This window comes from Malus sylvestris, chromosome 7 (assembly GCF_916048215.2).
Source record: "Malus sylvestris chromosome 7, drMalSylv7.2, whole genome shotgun sequence".
Lineage (NCBI taxonomy): Eukaryota > Viridiplantae > Streptophyta > Magnoliopsida > Rosales > Rosaceae > Malus > Malus sylvestris.
In genome coordinates, this window is record NC_062266.1 from 12,237,448 (window position 1) to 12,261,967 (window position 24,520).

Sequence of the window (24,520 nt, forward strand, 5' to 3'; positions counted from 1 at the left end):
GTTAGGGGATGAACTGACATTTTTGCGTCTGGCCATAGATAATTCTTTTGTAAGTAGGAGACCATGAAGTTCATCAAGGTAGAGGACAATCGAAGCATGATAGAGTCTATGAAGGACTCAAATTCATCAATCAAGCCGTGTAGTATGGATGCGATATGATCTCTAGAAACACCAGTAGCTTGCAAGGAATCTACAATTTCCTTGATTTCTTAAAGATATTCAGAGATGGAATGAAAACCTTTCTGAACCGATTGAAGGCGCGATCGCAATTGATGAACATGAGCCTCTGAAATTCCACCGAATCGCTATTCAAGTTTCACCCAAAGCTCTTGAGAGGATGAAACTCCAACCGTGAAATGGATAATCTCTTCAGAAAGTGTTGAATTTAGCCAGATCAAAAAATTTTGATCTTTCTCATACCATTCCTCAAAAGTAGGATTGATGCTACGATCAGGCAAGAATGGCGATGGACAGACTTCAATGCCATCAATTATGCCAAGAAACTTGTAGCACCTGAAGATTGGGCCAAACAGTGCACGTCATGGCAGATAGTTGGATCCTCAAAAAATAATATAAAATCTCAATAATACAAATACGTAGATTATAACAGTGAAATCCAGACTTATACCAATTGAAATTGGTACCAGGTGGACTACCCTACAATAAAAACTTAGAAGTAATTGTACTAACTAGTCAGATGAACTAGTCAACTAAGTACAAGTTGTTAGATAGCCACAAGCATATAAACCAAGTAAACTGATACTGCTAAAGCAAAACAAATGATCTTTAGTTATTGTTTTAGCCTTTGTTCTTGAGTTAAGTTTACTTAGTTAACAAAGTGTCAATACTAGTGCACCTTACAAAGTATCTCTAACATTGATTATTTGGACATAAAGGTAACTTTGCAAAGTATTAATAAGGAAATTTTAACTGGAAAAAAACTCACATTTAGGTTAAAAAACCGACGACTCTCCACTGAGTCCAATCCACTAGTGTAAACAAGGTTCATACAAAGACTACACAAGCTCAATTTGTCACATCCTGGACCGGCTACCCCGTAGCACGATATTGTCTGCTTTGGGCCTCTACTACACCCTCACGGTTTTGTTTCTAAGAACTCATGAGCAATTTCCAAGTGGGTCACCTATCTTGGGATTGCTTTCACTCGAACTCGCTTAACTTCGGAGTTCCTATAGAATCTGAAACCAGTGAATTCCCAAAAGACCTCGTGTTATATGGAGGTGGGCATTTACATATAAGGCACATCACCCCCTATCCATTAGTCGATATGAGATGTTACAATCCACCTCCCTTAGGGGCTCGACGTCCTCGTCGGCACACTCGCACCACATGGCAGAGTGGCTCTGATACCATTTTATCACATCCCAGACCGGCTCTGTCATAACACGATATTGTCCGCTTTGGGCCACAACCACGCCCTCATGATTTTATTTCTGGAAACTCACAAGCAACTTCCCAGTGGGTCACCCATCCTAGGATTACTCTCGCCTAAACTCGTTTAACTTCGGAGTTCATATGGAATCTGAAGCCAGTTAGTTCTCAAAAAGCATCGTGCTATATGGAGATGGGCCATATAAAGCACATCACCCCCTTTTCGTTGGTCAATGTGGGATGTTACACAATTCCTAGACCCGTATCTATGGAGCAGTTTTACCTTTGTGCAACCTTACCTTACACAAGATGAACTCCTTCGGTCTTCACGAAGTGGCAACTTCTCTTGAGCTATTCACCTTGTGGCACCGATATCAACACGATTAATGAAATGATATGATGTTATAATGTGCTCATGAAATGAGGATTCAACGACTAGTCAGGTTCTCTAGTCAAACAGTTGAAGAAGAGCTTAACACGAATCCAAATGCTTGGTCTAAGAAAGATATGAAACTTTAAAGATTAGACTAATAACTTAGTGGAAAACCATGAATACAATGCAACCCTAATATGCAATGATTGAGTATTTGTGCATGAGATGATTTTGTGGCTAGGGTTTCGGTTTAGAAGCTTAAGAGGTAGCTTTTGGCTAAATGCACTATTTTCTTGAAAATGTGAAAAACCTAACCAAGGAACGAATGAAACCTGGAAAACCCTTATAATGGAGAAGACGAATGTTTCAGACAAGGGGAATAAGGAGACGCGTGTCACGAGCCAAAAAGATCTTCCCAGATCAAGGGTGAGAGATCCACACACAGAAAAGGGTGTCAGATGGCCCATGTAGGCTGTCTCATTTTGCATGCCTAGACAGCTGGAAAAACAGACTAAAATTCTGACTAGACAACTACACTAAACAAAGGATTATGGAAAAATAAGCTTGACATGCATATGCAAATGTATGATTCAAACCTTTTGTGGTGAATATAGCTGGTGCTTTGACGATTTAATTCCAGCAGAAATCCAAGATTAGCATTGTACCCTAATTCTAAATTATGAGCATGTGTAATAACATTTACAATTTTTTGACAAGGGAAGCCAAACAATAAACCTAGTACTTAACAAAATCTGTTATTTCCTAGGTAACATTCTTCTCCAACAATCTCAATTCCTCATTCATTGCTTTTTTCCAGCGAGAATCTACTAAGGCCTCCTGCACCCCTTAGTATTAATAGCAAATGAGTCCATACTCTGAATCGGTACACCATATGGAGATAATCCTGCACTAGCTGCTGCTTGGTTTCACTAAAAACCATGGGCCGCAACTCACTCCGTGGAGTCTCAGGCCCAAAATTTGTGGGTTGTTCTTCCTCTTGAAACAAATGGGTCATGCTACGCTGTTGTTCAGTGGTCTGTTGCTCTCCCCCAAATGTCGTGGGTTGCAAGGGTGGTGGATGTTGTTCATGCATCTCACTTCCAGTTGCGAAGTAATAATCAAAAGTCTGAACTTCATCTCGGAACTCCCCTTGAAGTCAGGATCTGGAGGAACCAAAATACATTTCTTTTACATAATATCTTTCTCAGTTTCAGGGGTGGTTTGGGAGTGAGGTGCTTAAAAAAAAAACACCCATGAAAAAAAGCTGTGAGGGTTTTAGGTGTTTGGTAAACTAAAAAAAAAGGGCTTATTTTGGAAGCTGCTGTGAGAATAAGCTGAAATCAAAGGAAAAAGCTGAAGCTGCTATTTGCAGCTTTGGAAAACTGCCTTTTTCTCAAAGCACACGGAACTACAATGCTCCTTTAATGAAAAGACCCACTATCAGACTGCTTTTTTTTCCAAAAGCACTTTTACAAAAAAATTTACCAAACACTCTGCTGATTTATTTCACATCCGCTTATTCTCACAGCAGCTTTTTTTCAAAGCACAGCAATACCAAACTAGCCCTAAGGCATGTTTGCTTCTCAAAAAATGGAAGAATGAAGGAATCGGAGAATTTAAAAACATGAGAAGTAAAGAAAGGAAATTGGATCGACTAACACTCCTAGTTGATCTATTCTTGATTTATAGGTATTTGATTACAGATTTTAAGAGAACTCACACTTTTTATTTTATTTTTATATTTCATATGCTAGTAAACCCATAAAAAAGTTAACCAGTAAAATAATTATCGTATCACATTTAATAAATGCAGAGAACTAAAGAATCATCATATTTCATAAAATAAACACCCTAAATCTTAAGTTATATACTTAAAACGGTTAATACAAACTTTAGAATGTCCTAGTTTTTTACCAACATAGAATATGAAGTTTCTGATTTTGGAAACGATATAGATGCATGTAAACCTGTCTCTGCTTCTTCAACGTTGCAGTTGTTAAACTTTATTAGCCCAAGCAGGTTCACCATATCATCAATACTATTTTAATTTAATCATCTATTATTACATATTAAATTTTATTACAAAAAGTCTTAACGAGACGTTAACTTCTATATATTAATTACATATTATTTTATCAATGAGTAATGTGGAATCTTGTTCTCTAACAACAGTTGCTTTATGTTGAAGAAAAATATGATGAGGCAAAGGTCTTGATCAAATAAACATTCCACGTAGTTTTCAGATGGCAAACAATAGAAAACGATATTGTTATGATTGAAGCAACATGAGAACCACATCTTCTTATCTTGGTTTTTGACTAACTATATCACATGATTGCGTCGACAAACGTGCGTTCCACTTTGTTGGATATTAGAAGCTTTGCAACCAAATGCCAATTTCATACGTTGATTAAATATATCTCAATAAGTGGTTGAATAAAAGTTTCCACAAGCAATGTGATGTGAGTTGAAAAAAGAAAGGGTCCAATGAATAGTTGGAATTTTTGTGCCATATTCATTAAATAAATTCACCCAAATATCGTAGAAGATGCTCTTGCTCTTACTAGTTTAATCATGATCGCGTGATCCAATCTCTTAAATAAAGCTACTTTTTTTAAGCAAATTAAAGCCAATATTATTTGTAAGAGCAACTCCACCCTTAAAGTCATCCCCTGGCAATCCACTATTCAATCCACCTAGTGAACAGTAACTGCCCTTAATAAACAGTAATTGTCATTTGCATCTCCATCCTTGGAACCCTTTTCCCTGGCAATTAGTAATAAAATATTAATATTTTTTTTCTCACCCAATCCATAAAATATTATTATTTTTTCCTAATTTTGACTGGTCATCTCTCTCTCTCTCTCACACAGCAGCAGCCATGGAACACCGAGGAGGAAAGAGGAAGAAGGAAGGAGGACCGGTCCTCTCTCTCTCTCTCTCTCTCTCTCACACACAGCAGCAGCCATGGAACACCGAGGAGGAAGGAGGACGAGGAGGGGAATGAGGACGAGGAGGAAGGAGGACGCAGAGAACACCGAGCGCATGCACCGATGCCGCACATCAGCCATACGTCACACAACCCTCAAGTTCTCGGGCTGGCAATCCTCGTCGGGCCTGTCGCTCGGGCCCTTTCTCCTCACCTGTCCCCCGAGCAACCAGCAACGCTGAAGCCCTATCCCCCGCCCGTCGGGCCCTTTCTCCTTGCCTGTCCCCCGAGCAACCAGCAATGCTGGAGTTGCTCTAATAAGAATTGCTAAGTGATTTCTTAGAATCGTGTTCTTTGGCATACGGAAACTTTTATCTTTATATATAAAGCTAACTGTAAGATCCCACATCGTCGAGGGGAGTGATCCTTATATGTATATTATCATCCTTATCTAGCACGAGTCTTTTTGGGAGCTCACTGGCTTCAAATTTTGTAGGAACTCTGAAGTTAAGCGACTAGCGCGCGAGAGCAATCCCATGATGGGTGACCCACTGGGAAGTTCTCGTGTGAGTTCCCAGAAACAAAACCGTGAAGGCGTAGTCAGGGCCCAAAGCGGACAATATCGTGCTACGGTGGTGGAGCAGGCCCGGGATGTGGTGGACTCTAGGCCAGGATGTGACACTAACAACCTCTTTTGGGGTCACAAGTTTCACCAAAAAGTTTTAGACAAAAATGCCCCCAAAATTAAAAAAATTCAAAAGCAACTCAAAATAATGCACTAAATAATGTAGGGGTATTTTCATCATTTTAATAGAGTTTTTTTAATAATTAATTGATTTTGTATAGTTTTTTTTTAATTAGTAGGCTAGCAATAATATGATTCAATCAATTATTCATTAAATATTTTTTTCTTTATTTTTAAACACATTCAAAACATTTTAAGAGGCGTATAATGCCGGTTATAAAAAAATGTCTTTCGCAAGCGTATAATAATGTGATTAAATTAGTTGTCAAATGATTTTTTTTTTTTAACAACGATATTATTTACAAGAATGGGCTTAGCCTTATAATGGGTTAGTGGGTTAGTAATAATGTGATTCAATCAGTTGTTTATTAAATATTATTTTCTTTATTCTTAATGTAAATTCAATAGAATGTAGATGGAAATTGAAAGATCAAATTTATTGTGTGAATTCAACTGCTTTGATTGGTTTGTGAGGAGTTTTTTCTAATATGATATAAAATTATTCATTTACTTCGAATATTTAAGTTTCTTTTTGTCAATTCATGATTTAAAACGTAAGTTGTGCGTAGCACCCCATATTCAAAAAATATTTTTATGCACACGCGTGAACGCGTGCATGAAGACTAGTCTTACTAAATTTGGTAACGATGCCCTTCTTTTTCATGAGCTGGCCTTGGTAATTTGGATCCCATTCATTTTCGGCCAGAAATCATTTTGAATTTTTTTGTTTAAAATTAAACATAAACAAAATTTTAACAAGAGTTAATTACAGGATATACGATAAACGAATAAGATAACGATCCGAAAAGATTCTTCATCCTTTTACCAAGTCGCATTAGGTCAAAAGCGGTAGTTGATTGAATATTTAAAAAAAAAAACTTGTCAAATCATTATTTCTTTTTAAGGTGTGCTATCCATACATCATTTTTAACTTCTCCCACACCCCTTATTAATTTTTGTCATTTGATTTTCTTCAATTCATCCGATCCAAAGACTAAAAATTAAAAGAATATGAGAAAAGTAAAAAAGGTATGTGGATATCACATCCTTTCTTTTTAAATAGAAAAAGTAGAAAAAGACTTTGCATAGGTGGGGTTTTCTTTGACTTGAAAAAGAAATATGTAGCTTTTTTCTTTCTGGAAAGCCGGTCACTTTTCTTCGGGTTTCTACCAAATGGCATGATATGATTTTTCAGCTTGATACATCGCGTATTACTATACAAATTATAAAATTTATGTGTTAAAAAATTAATAACTGAAAAAATAAATTTTTCACCACTTATATAAAAACATGGTATACCACTATATAAAAACATGGTATACCACTAGTATTCCTATCATATTTAAAAATTTCTTGTGATATGCATGCAGGGCTTTACACGCATAACATTAACAGTGGTATTATATTATGTCTTTCATGGTGCGCAGTTGTACCCTAACTTAAGTTTTATGAATGTTTATATGCACTGCAATGAGTCTTTCCGGCCCCGTCCTCTGAAAAAATATACTGTTTTCTATAAGTCTTCTCGCCCCTAAAAAAATCAAATGGACATGAGCTCGTTTTTCCCTTTTATGAATTTTACAGGGTCAACATTAAAATTTAGTGATACATGACATTATATTAGAGGGTTTTCCGATCAACTACACAATGTCATGCATTTTACATTTTTCTTTTTAAGACGCTCTTACTGCTTATATTATCTAACTCGTTGGTCATGTTGATTATAATCGGAACACTAAGTCTACATGGATACATGCATCGGACAATATTTAACATAAGTTTGCTGGGAATTCATTTCGCATGAAGTAAGTCATGGCATCAATCTTTGACCATAAATTTATATTCTACTCTTTAAATCCAATACGTAATATTATCCCAAAAATATGTTTCATATTTAGGGATGGGCAAAATACCCATGGGTTTGGGTAACCACGGTTACCCGCCTATTTAAAGTTCATGGTTACGGTTATAGGTAACCGTTTAGATGAATAAATGGTTATGGATATAACCATTTATCCGTAAAATTTAAATGGGAGGTTATGGGTATTACCCGCGATTATAACGGGTATCCATCGGTTATGGGTATTACCCATGGTTATAACGGGTATCCATTTACCCATTTAATTTAATATATGTAAAATTAAAAAAAAAATAAAAACCGTAAATGAAAAGTCAAATTAGAATTAACGTCAATTTTTTGCTGCCATGAAGTTGGAATTGAAAGAACCTGAGATGAATTTTTGTTGGTTTTGATTATTTGGAGGAGAAAATGTCGATGGGCAAAAAGTGCTTGTGGAATATTTGAAAAATGTGGAAGATTGTGAACCAATTGATATTCTGTACTTTTGGAATTTGGTTATGTTCAAGTTAAGAAAGAAGCTTTTAGTTTCTTTAACTTTACCATAAAGTTACAACTGACAAGGTTAATTGACGTTATTTTGTAGCTTTGAATCATCTAGTATTCAAGATAATGACTACTTTTTGTTTTTAGAAGTTTTACTTTGTAATCATATGGATTATAATTAAAGATTTGATAGGGTGTAGCAAAAAAATATCGTTTGTAAATTATTATTTCAATTATTGGAATTGTATAAGGACTTAAATGATTACGATAGGGAAATGCATGCTAAAATGTACCTATAACGGTGTTTAATTGTCAGAAAACGAAAATTATGACAAATTTTTCTTTTGTAATTTTTAAGTTGTTAAAAAAAAACATGTAGATGGGTGAAAAAAATGGATGGGTAAAAAAAGGATAAATGGGTAAACGGGTAAATGGTTATGGTTAAATGGGTAAATAGTTATGATTAAATGGGTACACGGTTACGGGTATGGTTAACCGTTTATAAATGGTTATGGGTATGAGTATAACCGTTTATGCAATTACCCAACAGGTAAACGGTTATGCGAGTATGAATATAAACGGTTATAGGTAAATAACCGCGATTATCCGTCTGCGATAACCATTGTCCATCCTACTCACATTTCGTCATCCACTCCCATTTTCTTGCAACACTAATAAATTAGTAATATTGGTCAATCTCTCCTCCTTTCCCCAACCTCAGATATGACGGTCCAAGTTGGTGAGGTTCTTACGCGGTCTTGGCATGGCAGCTGCTCTAGCTTTCGAAAATAACATATAGGATCTTTTGCCAGTTAGTATTATTATGTTCTAGTGGTATTTTTTTTTTAATTATAAATGAGATGTTTTAAGTTTAATTCTTGTCAAAAGAATTTGAACAACATTATTGCTAGTTCATTATGAAGCTAAGCACAACCATCAACCCTCAACCCCTTTTCTCTTACCGTAGATATATCATTTGTTAAAATAATAAAAAAAACATATAGAATATCTTCCCTCCAAGTCTTTCTTTATTTCAATATCTTCTTATTTAAACCGCCACGGTGGTAGTTAGCAAATGGATGAAACATGAATCAGAGATTCTCACGAGGCCTGAAAGTTTTCAACCCGAAATCCCTACCACCCTTCCTTGTGGCCGACAATGCTAAAACCCTAAAAGGCCTTTAATTCAAAAGACCTACTTTTCCCTACAGGTAATGGCGGGCATAACACGACTGATCAATAAAACCAAAGCTCCATATATGCCTTTGTTAATTGAAAAGTCAATGTCAATTTCCATTAAAAATCATCATAATCGTCAGAGCTCACACGATCGGATGGCAAATTTCATAGGATTCTTGTTTTCAGCAAAGTGATGTGGATTGTGGAGAGAGTACATTAGAAATTTTTCAATGTATTCAAACACGGACTGGTGCAGTGGTACATCACAATATCATAATGTGAATGCAAATTTCCGCCTTATTTTGATTGATGAATCTGTACTTGCAAAATAATAACACTTAAGGTTAAGATCAAAAACCTCATGTGTCCACGATAAATAGGGAGCTTTATTCGAAGAATTTCCGATGCCAAAGTTAGAATTCTGAAAAGAATGTTTTTGAGTGTTTGTGGGTAGCAAAAATCCACTTTAGAGGTAGCTAAAGCTTACTGAATTTTAAAGATAAATGGTTTATTTATTGGAGAGATGGAAGAGATGGGCCGGCCTCTAGGATTTAGAGGTGGCGGGCCCTATGTGGTATTTTAGATGAGAATATTTCAATATATTTGGGTAAATAAATATTATAAAGTAATTAGTTAAATATTCTAAATAAATAGAATTAGGATAACTTACTTGAAAGATGTTTTTTTTATTAGGAATGTATTTATGATAAGAATAAAGAATTATTTTATCATAAATACCTTTGACTTTTCCTAAGGGCATGAATGTCTTGAGCAGTCATTGATCTCTGTCTGCTTTACTTCAGCAGCGCGTGGTGAATGAAGCTGCTCGCCCCCTTATTTAATAGGAACAGTATTGTCTTTCTTAGAAAATAATCTATGTGTCAGCTCCATGATTTTTTGAATTATTTTTTGACTTCAAAAATAATATAAATGGAGGAACATATGTAAAAAAGAGAAACTTCTCTCTAGTTATATTATTATATGTATTGTACTGGCTCGTGCTCGAGTATATGGAAAAATCTATGAGAATCCAGCTTTGCATTGCTCTACACGTACGATCATTGTGCGCCAAGTGTCATGTAATCTAACGAAGGAATGCAATGTTTGAACACTATAGAGAATTTACTTATACTCCAAGTATCCAATGGAAGAAAGTGGAGAAAAAAGTATAAAACTTTTTCATACCTTTTATCTTTAGTGTGATGGAGTGGGGATGCATACAGGGACGCGTGCACGCACAAAGGATTGCACCCACTTGCTTTATCTCTTCCACCTTTATTCTCAAGAAGAAGCAACCCACGATGATATTGCATATTATCAGAAGCCGAATACTTGAAAAAGATTTTACGATGATATTTGCATATATCGTCATGTAATATTATAATCGATGTGTTGTAATATTTGTGAACGGTGAGACTATATTTTAGAGTATAATATCTACAAAATATGCATGTGATCAAACAAAAAACATGTGCATGTGGTGTGTTTGTTTGTTTTTTTTTTTTTTTTAATCCCAGTTTATGTCTTCGCCACGACAGTTTACCTTTCCGGAGGTCAGGAAGAATACAGAGACATTTCAGCCTTCTCCTGACCATCATCGTGTGATTTACCATATGAATCAAACTCAGAACACGCCGTGTGAAATACGAGTGTGGAATTCGTCCCCAACCACTGAGAGAGGTAAATGTTTTTCTATTACAAGCAATATAGTATCAGTGCAATGTTAAACTCGAAAAGCAATAAGTGGAAGAAGAAGGACCCTATCTATCATGTAACCCACCACTTGCGGACTAATGAGCAAATGGTAAATTGCTCTAATGGTTACGGTCTTCCTCTTTTAATCCACAGCTTTCAAGGTTAATCATATTCCTTTCCCAAGTGTAAATTAAAATATATTAATTTTTAATTAAGCAAATCCCATATATTAATTATTTTTCAAATGTTATTGTTAGAATCTTGATTGATGTCTTCAAATATCTCGTTCAGTTTTCTATGTATATGATTCAGATTAGTTTTGTTTTCTCACCACGCAGTGCACGCACACCATCTAATAAAAAAATTTAGTTGAAACGGTAGTGTAGATTTAGTTTAATAATTAGTTTTGCGTTCTTCGTCATGTAATTAGTCTTTTTCAGAAAGCACATGTCAATAAATATAAAACTTAACAATATAATAGTTATATGAATTCGTTCGGAAGTGCTTTTAAAATGATTGAAAATATTTTTAGTCCTTTACCACAGTGATGGAAATCAGTTGATCATTTGCATTACGACGTGGGTTCGAACACTAATCTAACAAAATCTATCATTTGACAAAAAAAAATATGTTTTTAAGTACCAAAAACACTTGAAGTACATTTTAAAAGAATTATCTTGTAGAAAGCACTTCAAATATTTTTTTACTAGAATTAATTAATTCTAAAAATATTTTCATAAAAAAAAATTTCAATAATTTTAAACACACTTTCAAACACGCTACTTGTTAACGCACCACCCACTACATAAAGTAGCACATAAACTTGTTGGAGACCCATGCGATGCCTGTGGACCTTTAGATTTGATAATCAATGTACCAAATGATGTTAGGCTGGTAGGGACTCTTCAGAAATGAATTCGATCCATCATGCCGTGGTACCATGCTTGGCTACACCCCATGTGATATTTCCTCACTTTTTAATAAGCCAAACTTCTTTCATAGTATCATAGCCAAATTGTCATGTGTGAAGCTAAACAATTACACATGTTTCACGTTACTCAATTTATGTTGGCCAATTTATGTTGTTCATTTGTTATCCTTAAAAATTTACTACACGTGAGGATCTAAAAAAGCTAGAAAACAAGTACTCACCAAGAAAATTAGATAATAAGCTTGGAATAACGAAAGCAATGATAAAAAAAAAGGGACGAAAAACTAAAATAATTCAAACATAAACACAATGATAAACTTGAAGAAAGCTATATCTAAATGAAAATTGAATGACAAGCCTAGAACTACTAACTTGCTAGCGTAAGTTGGTTTTATAGAAGTCAAGAATGATTTGAAGAGTAGTTAAACATCAGAAGATACAATAATCTAAGGTTTAAAAATTAGACAGTTCACTTCTAATTGTATCGAGGCCTCATCCTAAAAAAAAGAGTGACCACAACCATGAATGTTCTCCTCAAAGAGTTCCCAACAAACCAAAAAGCGAAAATTACAGAATCGATGTTCATGATTCTTGGTCCATGTTGTCGTGAGATTATTGATATAGCTTTCTGTATCAACCTCACTCCTCACCAGAGTTGGAAATGGCTTTTCGAAGTTCATTGCTTTTGTAAGGTCTTCCATATCTGACCAAGAATGATCAATCTCAGGGAAGTCGGTCGAATTCACCTACCTATGGAAAACACAAGGTAGTGGCATTGTTGGTCCGTGTGTGCAACTAAATTTGATAAGAGCTTTTGAGCCCATGATTAGATTTCTAAGGTATTTATATTCCGTCGTCTTATTCCAGTTCTAAAAAAAACATAGTCCTACAAATATTTACTTTTGTTCTGTAGGAATATATATTAAATAATATTAAAAAAATAAATTTGTAAATCAAATAATACGTAACGAATAAAAAACGTTAATCAACACTACATTACCCATAAATATTTAGCCACCCTGTCGCCCTCAGATATCATCCCCCGTTTCTTTTTTCTTATCAATATTTCCGATTTCAAGAATATAAGACGGAGACAGAGAGAGAGATACCGAGAGCTTTACCTAATTAATTAATCATAATTATGTTTTTAAATTCAAAAGAAGTAACTAATATTTCCAATGCTCATTTTGTAACCTCCGATTCCTCTATCTTTCTCTCTCCAAACAAACAAAACGACGCCAGAGCCATCACACCACATATGCTCACAACTCCATATACAGGAAAGAGGGAGAGTGGGAGAGAGCAGAATAGAGAAAGCTTCGTAACCGACTTTTCGATGTAATCCGACTCCCAGATCTTCCAGAAACCCTAGCTTTCCTCTCAAGATTCTCTCCCATTCCTCCAAGAACCACTTCTTTCTCTCTCTCTCTCTCCTCTCCGCCTACGCCTACGCCTCCTTCTCTTTCGCTCCTCTTCTTCTTCACTTCCGACTCCGATCAAGCTCCTTCGTCTTTCACCAGCGAGGAACCAGAAACTCCTCCTCCTTCTTCCATTTCGGCGGTCCAGTGCCGGTTCGCGCCGCATTTCCGGTTCGCTCAATTTTCTGGCGATAGCGAGAGAGGGAAAAGCCCTAGGACCTGTGGTGATTGATCTGATTGCGGATTTTGGATTGAGGTTATGGTGTACTAGATGAGTACCATGGACGATAGAGGAGGAGGATCATTCGTCGCCGTTCGGAGGATTTCTCAAGGTCTCGATCGCGGCGGCAACACCTGCCATTCAACTTCTGGTAGTCAACTTTTTTTCTCTCTTCTATTTTTCTTCGCTTTTTTTCTATTTATGTTTGCTTTCCTATTCTCTCTCTCTCTCTCTCTCTCTTAGAAAGCGAACTTTCTCTCTCTCTCTCTCTCTCTCTCTCTCTCTCTCTCTCTCTCTCTTAGAAAGCGAACTTTCTCTCTCTCTCTCTCTCTCTCTCTCTCTCTCTCTCTCTCTCTCCCTCTCTCCCTCTCTCTCCTTCAGCATTTCACCATTTTTTAAGAATATTTTTCGGAGCTTAGATCTGCTATTGAGAATGATTGAGCTCGTAGTATTGCTTAAATTATCAATAATTTGATGTTCTCCGATATTATAGATTGCTTTGGTGCGTGAGTCAATTAGATTTTCATGTCTAATTTTATATGCAAATTTTATATGCAAATTTTTGTTCGATTGAAACTTTGATTCGTCACATTTTCGATTTCTGAATGCTTATTTTAGTTGATTTCACCTTTATTTTGAACAATTGGTGTAAATTTGTATTCGGACTTGGATTTTCGATTATTTGGAGCTTTCTAGCTGAAAGTGATGGCAAAATGTATGCAAAAATTGAAGAAAAGAGCTACATGTTTATTTTATCAATTTTGACTGTGGAACTTTAATTGTCTGTGTTCATATTTTATTTGAATTTACTTTAATTAGCTATTTATTATTTTGCACTTTCACTTTTATAGGTCGTTGGGCTTGTTTCTTTGAACTTCCTTTTACTATGAAATGTGGGGGCTCTACTATCTTTAAAGTAGGTTGCGTAGTTTATTATAATTGCAGCAGTTTAGCTGCTCCACTGTGCGAAATCTACGAGTTTTGCTGCTCCATTATGCGAAATCTATGGTGGTGGCTTGAATGAAACACTTACGGATCTTAACATCTTTCATCTTCGAGAAATCTTACAAACCATTGTCGGTTATTGCACATTGTTTGTATAGTACATACAGCTTTTATGTAATCATTTTGCAGTTCATAGTCATACAGCTTTCCTTTGAGGATTTGGAAAACCATGTTCTTAATAATTGGGAGTTTTATTTTGTTACAGCGGAAGTTGTAGCAGGATCAGCAGCATGGCTCGGCCGAGGTCTTTCTTGTGTGTGTGCACAGAGAAGAGAGAGTGATCCTCGTCCTTCCTTTGATTTAACCCCTGTCCAGGTAACATGCTTGCAATTGTATAAACTGTGTTTGTCCATTATATGTGCCAGTGTTGTCTTTAAGTGCTTAGTTTTCACTTCCGCAAGGGGAATTCTTGTTCTTTCTCCAGTGGTTTACTTAAATACTGAAATCTCCTGAGTGCAATACTTCCAGTTTCCCATTTTTGACTCCTTTTTATGCTCCTGTTTGTTTATCGCACATGGACTAGTTATGCATAGTGCTGAATTATAATTTTAACCTCTCTAGATTTCTGTGTTTATTTTTCTTGGGAGGAATGTGTTGATTATGTATGCCTTGGTTTTGTCAGGAGGAATGCCTGATTAGACTACAGAGCCGTATAGATGTTTCCTACGACAGTTCAGTTCCTGAGCATCAGGTATATATTAGTCCACAGATTCCAGTTACAGTAAACCTAATTGTGTTTGGGGAGGATTTGCATGAATTTTTCATTCTGAATTTGTGCACATAGTTCAGCAACATACTTAGATCTACTTCTCTGGTTTACTCTAGGAAGCTTTGAGGGCCTTGTGGAGTGCTGCCTTTCCTGAAGAAGAACTTTGTGGTCTAATATCTGAGCAATGGAAAGAAATGGGTTGGCAAGGGAAAGATCCATCTACAGACTTTAGGTAATTCTAATATCTCCATCGTCATTTGGACGCCTCATTTGTTGCTAGCTTTTTCGTTTCTCTTTTTACTTCTTTCGTTACTAACTGTTAGTTGAATTTTCTTCAGGGGTGGTGGTTTTATTTCATTGGAGAATTTGTTGTTCTTTGCTAGGAGTTTCCCTGTATGACCTCTCTCTCTCTATCTCTCCCTCTCCCTCTCCCTCTCCCTCTCCCTCTCCCTCTCCCTCTCCCTCTCCCTCTCCCTCTCCCATTCTCGCTCTGGTATACACATTTATGTACACCATACAGTTTCACCTGCCAGATTTAACATCACAATGCTATTGATCACTCCGACCATTTGGTGAAGTCAATGTGATCAACAGCATTAAGAACTGCCACACATCCCATACTTGACATATGTAAAAACATATATGTATGTTGTCTTGAAATCATAAGAGACAGAAGTCAAAGTAACTTAAATACAAATTTATTTTCATATACCATGGACAATATACATGCAGTGGCTGATAAATTGTGAAGTGTTGCCTTAAGTTCCTGTGCATTTTTCCCTTGCGTTATCTTATGTACTTCTGGGTTTATTTCTGTTGTGCTTGGGACAAAAAATGCTCTCACCATTTATAAGCTACCACATCTTTTGCTTCCTTTGTCCGGCATCATTCCTCTGTGGGTGTGAGTACGCAGTAATATGCATCTCTATTTGGCTATTCTTGCATGCGTGGTGTAAGTTCTTTTTGGTTATCGGAAAGTTGCTGCCCAATAGGGAACTACAATAGGTCTATCTTATAAGCTACTTGTGTCTCATTGAAAGTAAATACTTTCATTGTAGAAATCTTTCCAGGATCTTCTTCGAAAGCAAGAAGGTGATAGGTCAGTGTGGGAGTACCCATTTGCAGTTGCCGGTGTGAATATCACATTCATGCTCATTCAAATGCTCGATCTCGAAGCTGGTTGGTATTTCTTCTTGTTCTTTCTTGTTCATTTACATTCTTATAGTTTTCAGGAATATTTGCATTTCCTGACAATAAAAATTATTTGTAATATTGTGATTTTCTGTACATTTTGAGTTGTTAAATCAGCTACAGTGCACTATACTCCCTAAAAAAATTGATTTCTTGTTCTTTTGAGTGCATTGTAGCTGACTTGTCAATTAAAGTTTTGAGCATTCAAATGTATTTCGTGGTATTGGTTTGTACATGGTCACTGTAAGAACTTGCTAGAATGCTAACAATACCTAAATTGAGAACAAAGCATTAGGGTTTAGGGTTTAGTTAAATGCTATGTGAAGTTTGCCCCAATTATTAGTGATGGATGTAATTGTAAGTTGATTAACGCAAAACCTTTGAGGAATAGGAAGTATAGCGGTAGTGAATATTCTTCTAGATAATAGCTTTTGTGTTTATTTTATACGTTTTTTTGTCAGTTGACAGTGTTGTTTATGTGCAGTCAAACCACGAACACTGGTGGGAGCTACTTTCTTGAAGTTTCTTGCAGGTAATTTCAGCTTGAATGTGCTGTTTCATGTATTTTGTTCAATGTAATAATGTTTTTTCTTTTCGTTTGACAGAAAATGAATCAGCATTTGATCTTATCTATTGCATCACATTCAAGCTAATGGACCATCAGTGGCTTTCTATGCGTGCATCCTATATGGATTTCAATGTACGTATTTCTCAAGAAGTCCTCCATTTATCTGCATTTGTGGCCAATCCTTTTATATATTTTATAACCTTCTAGTCAACTGTAGTTTCCCAAATGCTGTGAAAGTAATGACATTAACGTGTGGGTAACTGAAAACCTCATCAGTCATCGTGTGTCCCGAGTCTTGGGGTGAATTTTGTATATAAAAGCGGTGTTCTGGTTACAGATTGCTCCTTGTAGAAGTTTCACACTTCTATGTTGAGGTGGATAGAGAATTTTGGGTGGGGCGAAGTCTATTATGTTTCACACGTTTGGTTTGTTAGTTTCTTGTGCTAATATTTTGTCCTTGTTCTGTTGTGTTCTTAACAGACAGTGATGAAGGCCACACGCCGGCAGTTGGAAAAAGAACTTCTGCTTGAAGATGTAACACGGCTGGAAGAGTTGCCCTCATATGGCCTTCTTTCCCGATAGTGTAGAAGCTTGTCATAGAGTCTATGTAATAGTCTATCACAACTAGTTACATAATCATCGGCAGCACTGTTATTTCTAACTAGACGGTGTTTGTACATGACACGATGCTCCCGAAATTTTCTTGCAGCAAGTCAGCATATTGTCAATGGTTCTTGGAAAGGGTTTTGGTTTTTAGTTTCTTGAGTCAAGAGGCTGGAACAAGCGCGATGTGATTCAGGTTTGAAATGCAGAGTATAAATCTCGTACATGTGGAGTAAGACCGGAGCATCCTTCTCAGTACGCCCATGGCCGACGGGATGTTAAATACATAGATAGAGGTATGTTTGGTACTGCGTCTGGGAATGTCGAATGGGATTCTGTTTGGATTTTTAACGTTTGATTGCTTTCTGGAATATTATTGTTTGATAACTGATGATGGTCATCAGTTGCAGGGGGACTTGAAAGCCCCGTTTGAAGATATAGAATTGTTGTCGTTCGGAAATATGTAGAGTTGGTCTTGTTTTCCAAAATACCTGTGGAAAATGTCCTTGTACGAAAGGAAGTCTTCATTTGCCGATTGGTCCAAACTGTTCCTATTTCATTGCGCAAATTGACTCAAAACGAAGTTTGCGAAAATGGTTGGACCTAGCTTTGAACCGAAGCGTTTATCTTTTAGGTATTCCTTGAAAAATACATATAAATGGGAAAATGTCTACGTATGACCGTATAAATGGACAGGCACTCTTATAACCTATGAAACTTTCCAACTTGGCCGAATTATTGGAGGAATGAGCTTTGAATAAGGACTTGAAAAATGAGATTACATTGTGGGGTATGCAAAAATGAATGCTTGGCATCGTATTACCTTGTTAACTGGTTATCGCTTGACCGTTAATGCGTAAAGAAAACATTCCCAACCCTTTGAAATGACATTTTATCAAACTAGTAAGATGATGAGACCTCGTTGTCAATGGATAACAGAAAGGGTAGACCATCTACACATTCATTTTCTTCTTTTAAGTTGTCCTCTCAATTTTCAATCGTCGGATCGAATAAATTGAAGGAGATCAATGACAATAAATTAACAGGATGTGTTAGAGATAAAAATAAATGTAAGTAGCACTATCGTACAAGAAATATTCCCCCTTATGAGTGAAGAGAATATGGGTAATTGAAAGAGATGCCTCACTACTCGGTCCATTGCCAAGCTTGGAAAAGAAACCAACCTCTTTGCAACTCATGGCATATTAACCTTTGAGATGACAGAGGAGAAACGTGAGAATACAGGATATAAGAAATAATGTATTTCGAGTTTTTTTTAGCTTTTACACTGTGTATGATGATTAGACCTCGCCATAAAATATAGGAAATAATGTATTTTTACTTTAAGCGAAGGAGAATGCTATTCCTTTCGTATACCAATAAAATAGAAAGGGGGGGATTTTTGGGTAACTGAAAGTGATGCCTCACTAATCATCCGTTGGCAGCCAATACCTTGGCAAAGAAAACAACAATCTCTACGTGTCCTAAAAAAAATCAGAAACTACTTTATGCCAAGGTTAGATGTTCTTACACGCAACACGTTAAACTTTTACAACGCATCAAACAAATCCCTAGTGGATTCTCGATACCTCTGACAAATGAAATGACTACCAAAAACATTAACACGGCAAAACTCCTTAATCGCAAACTATTTGGATTGGAGGGAACCATTAGTGTTTGACGAGATAAATTTTATTTTAAGTGTTAAATAATTAGTTGTTAGGAAGAGGAGAATCAGTGACCTATTTTTCGCAACCGTAGCGAAGTACCATTTTCGAACGACAAGAGGAAATTCTTTTGTTTTGGAATTCCAAATAAAATAATTTTGCTTATATTGCTTTTCAAACTATTTTGGGATTGGGGTGTTGTCAAGCAATTGAGTTACAACGTTGTCTAATTGAGAGCTACAACGTCATCACCACTCATTGCCTGATATAAAAGTATAATGGCCTCGATGACCCAGGCAAGGTTGTAAGACGACAATGAAGGTGAGGTTGGCGCTAGGGGTGGAGTGGTGGTCGATCATAAAGGTGGCGGCAGCGGGTTTTGACAATGGTGGTGGTGACGACGATGATAAGGAGCAGAGCCGGTGGCCACAGCGGTAGCAGTGGCAGATTAAGCGGCAACGGGTAGTGTCATTCAGAGTAATTTTATTATTTCTGGGAACTCAGATTATAAATCCCTCCATCCACATAAGTTTATGACGAGTAAAACTTTAGAAAGAATTCAACCAACGCACAAAATAAACACTCAAATATGAAGCTTGATTTGAAAGGGCACTGGTAAACCCAGCAGTTCTTAGCAACCACTACAATAACCTTACACCTCTCTGGCATCCCAAGGTTCCGAAGAAATGGGTATTGCCACACTCAAAATATAAGTCAAAACGTAATAAGTTCATTAGAAGACTAGTCCGGAAAGTAAAATACGACGAGAGACGGCAGCCGGTGGATTAATCGGACATCCCTTACTCATAGATCCAGTGGTGAACGCTGCTCTGCCAGTTTGCAGGGCCGTCGGGGAACCACAGTGCAATCTCCTTCCTTGCACCCTCGGCTGAGTCACTTCCATGAATGATGTTCCTGTCAGCCAATAAAATTTCGTCGAGTCAAACTACCATCGCACAACAAATGCATAAGAAATCGAGGGTTCTTAAAATTTTAAACTGATCACATGAGATGCAATCAAACTACACAAAACCTGGAAAGACTAGAATATTTATGTTCACCATAATTCAGACCATCAAATTACCTGCCAATCTCAATTGCATAATCACCACGGATGGTTCCGGGGGCAGATTCTGCTGGGTTGGTGGCACCAATGATCTTTCGGCCGGTAAGAATAACATTCTTACCCTCCCAGATCATAGCAACAACGGGACCAGAGATAATGTAATCAACCAATCCACTGAAGAAGGGCTTTGCAGACAAGTCCTCGTAGTGCTTCTCAGCAAAAGGACGATCCACATTGATGAACTTCATACCTGAACATATTCAGCAAAAAACTTAGCATAAATTACAAGCTACGCACCCTAAACAAATCTAGAATGCGACTCACATGACTTGCACAAGCATATTAGCAGAGTACCAGATAGAATCTAAATGACTAGTAGTATAAGAAGACTCAAACTTTTGTTAATATTACTTTAAATTTGGGATTTTTTCTCCAATGTTCAAAGATAAACAGTGAAAAAGTAAAGGCAAATTCAACCAAGTTCTAGCCGGGGTAAATTTAGCTAGTAATTTGTTGAGTTGATAATCATTATGAAACAAAGGCATGTGCTAAATGCAGCAACGAAAAAGCATTATCAACTAAGTGGGGTCGCCTATATGAATCATAGAACCTCGGTTTTGTGCCATGTCTTTCGTCAGAATACATTTGAAACAAATTAAATTTATCACAATTCATAAAATATTACAAGATCAATCTATCATTGAGAATTACCTTTCAAATAGAAGCCCTTCTTCTCAAACCTGCTAATGATGTCACCAACCTAGAACAAACATAAACCTCTTAAAAAAAATTCAATTAATTAAAAGCTCATAAAATTGAAGTGAAATAATTACTCCAAATGATAAAATCCAAGCAGGTAAATAGAAACTTGCAGCCCCAACACAGATTCATCCAATTTCACTGGTTCTTCAATCACCCCACCAGAAACCCCATATTTTCCCTTCCCAAATTTTCCCACCATCCAAACACCATAACCGTAACACTTTCAATGAAATTCATATACAAAACCATGCATTTACGAAAACCCAATAAAACCCACATCAGATTCTCACTAGTTTGCAGTGAAGCTACAAAATTTAAATAACAAGACAAGAAAATATATAAGCATTTAGAAGAAATTTACCAGGCCCCTTTGGACACCATCAGGCTTGATCATGATGAAAGTTTGCTCCATTTTTGGGATGATGAAATTCAAATGAACAGTAGTAGTTGTACTTCTGAGTATGGAGGTGCTGCGATACCGAAGAGCCGAGGGTAGGAGGCTTTATATATACAGTAGCTGACAAGCAAACCCTAATTCCATTTGCTCTAGAATATTCGCCAACGAATTTTCCTTTTTTTTTTTTAAAAAAAAAACAATTATTTTCTTTTGCTTTGTGGTTTCTTCTTTTGACTATAGAAGTTGGGCCTTCATTAAGGGCAGGACATTGTATTTACTTTGGGCTCGATTTAGTACATTGGGCTTGATTGTGGGAACAGTTTGGCATTTCATTTCAAACACAAGGAAGGGACCCGCTACAAATAGAAGCCATTCGAACGACGTGAACAACGAAATTTGCACTGAATATCGATTTCGTATTAACAAAATTTAGTATCGATATCAAATATTGACGTCATATCAATAAAATCTATCAAATATCGGTGACATATCAACGATAACAATATCCATGACACTTTTTTCCAACGACAAAGGAGTAGAAAGTAAGGTGAAGATTGCGAAGGAGAACGACTACTTGAATAGCAAACAAGAGGATCAAGAAGCCCTATCGCTCTAATCAAGCTTCACACTTTCGAAGTCCAGCACATTCACCAGTGCGTCTCCTATTACAAAACTTAAGTCCACCACCTTCGTCAGCCCTCCCCTCTCTCTCTCTCTCTCTCTCTCTCTCTCTCTCTCTCTCTCTCTCGTCACTAAATTTGTTTTTTTTGTTTTTTCTAGATAAAGAGAATGAAAAATTCAAACTATAACGCTTGTATTGTAAAATGATGTCAAGTTAGTGAGAAATGATGACTTTCCTTCTTACTGAAAATGGGAAAGTATTATACATTAGTTATTAGTTAATGGTTATTACCATAAAATTTATACAAGTTCCTCCTTACGTCCCAATAACTTTTTTTTTTCCTACAAGCAAAGATAGATTGGTCTTTCATGAGTCATCTGAAACAATACATACGTGCCAATTGGGTATAAAGCTCTAGTGACCAAGAAAATGTCTGGAGGTGAATTTGCACAAACAAGACAACAATAGTAAATCCCTAGATGGCTACCACATGTACGAAAACTTCACACGCCACCCACACAAAACTGTCATAAGACGACAAGTATACCATATTTGTATCGGCAACTGCAAAAGGTTATTGCCGAATAGCGAGGCCACATAAAATCATCGTAGGTAGACAAGACCACATAACGCATCGCTCAATGCAAAAACCATATCCAGCCAACGTTGCAGTGCGGCCACAACTAGGGGTGGGCAAACGGGTAGAGGACTCGTGGGTAAGGGTGGATAATCACAGTTCGGAGCGGGTACAGGGCGGGTCCAATTTTTTTTAGAATAAACGAGGCCGGGCAGGGTGGGACGGGCCCGGTTCAAATCTTTAGACCCACAGGGCCTGGGACCGACCCGTTTCTATAATGCAATGGATGGGCACTGCTAAGAAAATAGAAACCCACGTATTTGAATAAATGGAAGGCGCTATTCCTATAATAATAATACAATGAAATTGGGCCATTTCTACAATAATAATACAAAATGAAATTGAATGAAGGAAATTGAATTGGCAACTTCCTCTCGGCCCTCTTTCTCTCTCATTTCGAAACCTTCCCAGGCTTCCTGAGCCCTCTCCCTTCTTTGATTCCAAACCCAAACCTACCAAGTTCATACGTCTCTCATTTTTTTCTCTCTCTCTCTGCAAGCCAGAAACCATTCCAACAGCGCCAAACTTCTTCAAATCCCTCCATTTCTGACCATAATCTGCTCTCAGTCTCTCCTTTGATTTTATCGAAATCTCACTCAGATGGACGAAGATGGTGCATGGCTCCAGATCAGAGAAGACAGTGGGCTGTAAATCAACGAAGATGGCGACAATGATGGCGCGAGGGACGTGCCTTTATTCATCGGACTTAGAAAAGACAGTGTTGAAGGCGTCGTCGTCCGTGGTCGACAGTCTTGTCGCTGGGCATCTGGGTTTCGTGACGTTGGAGGAAGACGTCTTGAATGACGTCGTTCCTTTCTGTTGGACTCGTGGACCGGCTCAAACAGGCCGAGTTATGCCTGGTTCCAACTTCAGAAATTTCAATACTTGCCCCACCCTAGCCCCTTCAAATTTGGGCCTAACCCGGCCCGTGCCCAGCCCTAGCCACAACACTTGCTAGGCGAGCCAACATAACTAAACTAAGGAAAACTAAATTAAACTAAGCTAAACCAAAATAAACCAAACTACTCCGAGAACAGAACCACATGTCGGCTAATTCCGATAATGACACAAAATGGGAGTTTAAACTCTGCCAAAAGCCACCTAATAACTTCATAAGATATCTAAACTTACTATAGGAGATTTAAAAGACCCTTGGTTTCATGAATGTCTCCTGATCCATTTAGGGCATATGTTTTACTTACATAGCATGGGAATACCAAAGAACGAGGAATTAGAAGGAATGGGGATGTAAAGAACTGGCAATTGAGTATGGAATAAACAACCTTCCTACGTTAATGAGATACTTTACTTTCCAGGTATTTCATACACAAACTCGATGGAACCCACATAGTTAATCCATTACCTTTTAGATATGTGTTCTTTTACCAAATAGTCTAGCATAATGTTTATGCCATACTTTTCAAATAGTCTAGCAAAATGTTACCAAATTTTGTAATATATAGTGACCAACAAATAGAGCATGTATATATATACACACATATATACATAATTCTTTTGAATTTCTAAATGATATTACAACCACAATGCAATCCATAGATCATTTGATAGTTTCATGGAAAAAGTAGGAGACGACACAAAATTTTCTGGATCAAATAGTTGGTGGGGGATAGTTGAGTCTCACCTGCAGGAAGGATGTGGGGACGATGTTTTGAGAAATTAAAAACACAAGGATGAGGAGGGTGACGACGAGCTTTGGAGACCGAAGAGGACCCGCCAAAATATCCGATGCCTCCATCCAATCTTATCATCATTAGATTTGAAAGACTCTAGAAATTGATTGAAAGGGCCATGATTGTTGCATGGAATTCAGCACATTTACTGCACCTCTCTCTCTCTCTCTCATTGCTTCGAACTGTAATCTTTTTGGGAGGATTACTAATTACACTTTTGAATCTTGTATATAGAAATCATGAAAGATGTCGGCTCCTCTTCCTTTCGGTAAACTGAATGGAAGTCGCTGATCATTTTCTCATTGCAATTTCACCAAATGTATATTTCATTTGTGCTGGTTGCTTCAGTTTATGGAAATTGATTTCAATAACAATA

General features: G+C 37.0%; 2 protein-coding genes across 4 annotated transcripts; one reads left to right on the forward strand and one right to left on the reverse strand.

The window, feature by feature from the left end:
* The first annotated feature begins 12,496 nt into the window (after window positions 1-12,496).
* LOC126629221 (uncharacterized) lies at window positions 12,497-17,847 on the forward strand. Of its 3 annotated transcripts, XM_050299179.1 has the most exons (10): window positions 12,497-13,377; window positions 14,437-14,546; window positions 14,854-14,922; window positions 15,057-15,172; window positions 15,279-15,333; window positions 15,999-16,119; window positions 16,616-16,663; window positions 16,737-16,831; window positions 17,180-17,306; window positions 17,409-17,847. In XM_050299179.1, the coding sequence occupies exons 1-9, from the start codon at window positions 13,278-13,280 to the stop codon at window positions 17,279-17,281; spliced, it is 816 nt and encodes a 271-aa protein (XP_050155136.1). In that variant the 5' UTR covers window positions 12,497-13,277; the 3' UTR covers window positions 17,282-17,306; window positions 17,409-17,847. The 3 variants fall into 3 exon arrangements, with proteins under 3 accessions (XP_050155136.1, XP_050155135.1, XP_050155137.1); XM_050299178.1 differs by having other exon boundaries at window positions 17,180-17,847; XM_050299180.1 differs by lacking the exon at window positions 12,497-13,377 and adding an exon at window positions 13,548-13,728 and having other exon boundaries at window positions 17,180-17,847.
* A 1,698-nt stretch (window positions 17,848-19,545) lies between these two features.
* LOC126629554 (nucleoside diphosphate kinase 1) lies at window positions 19,546-21,325 on the reverse strand. The gene is made up of 4 exons (XM_050299633.1): window positions 21,159-21,325; window positions 20,747-20,795; window positions 20,054-20,285; window positions 19,546-19,884 (listed from the first exon to the last, which is right to left on the reverse strand). The coding sequence occupies exons 1-4, from the start codon at window positions 21,207-21,209 to the stop codon at window positions 19,770-19,772; spliced, it is 447 nt and encodes a 148-aa protein (XP_050155590.1). The 5' UTR covers window positions 21,210-21,325; the 3' UTR covers window positions 19,546-19,769.
* Between the last annotated feature and the right edge of the window lie 3,195 nt (window positions 21,326-24,520).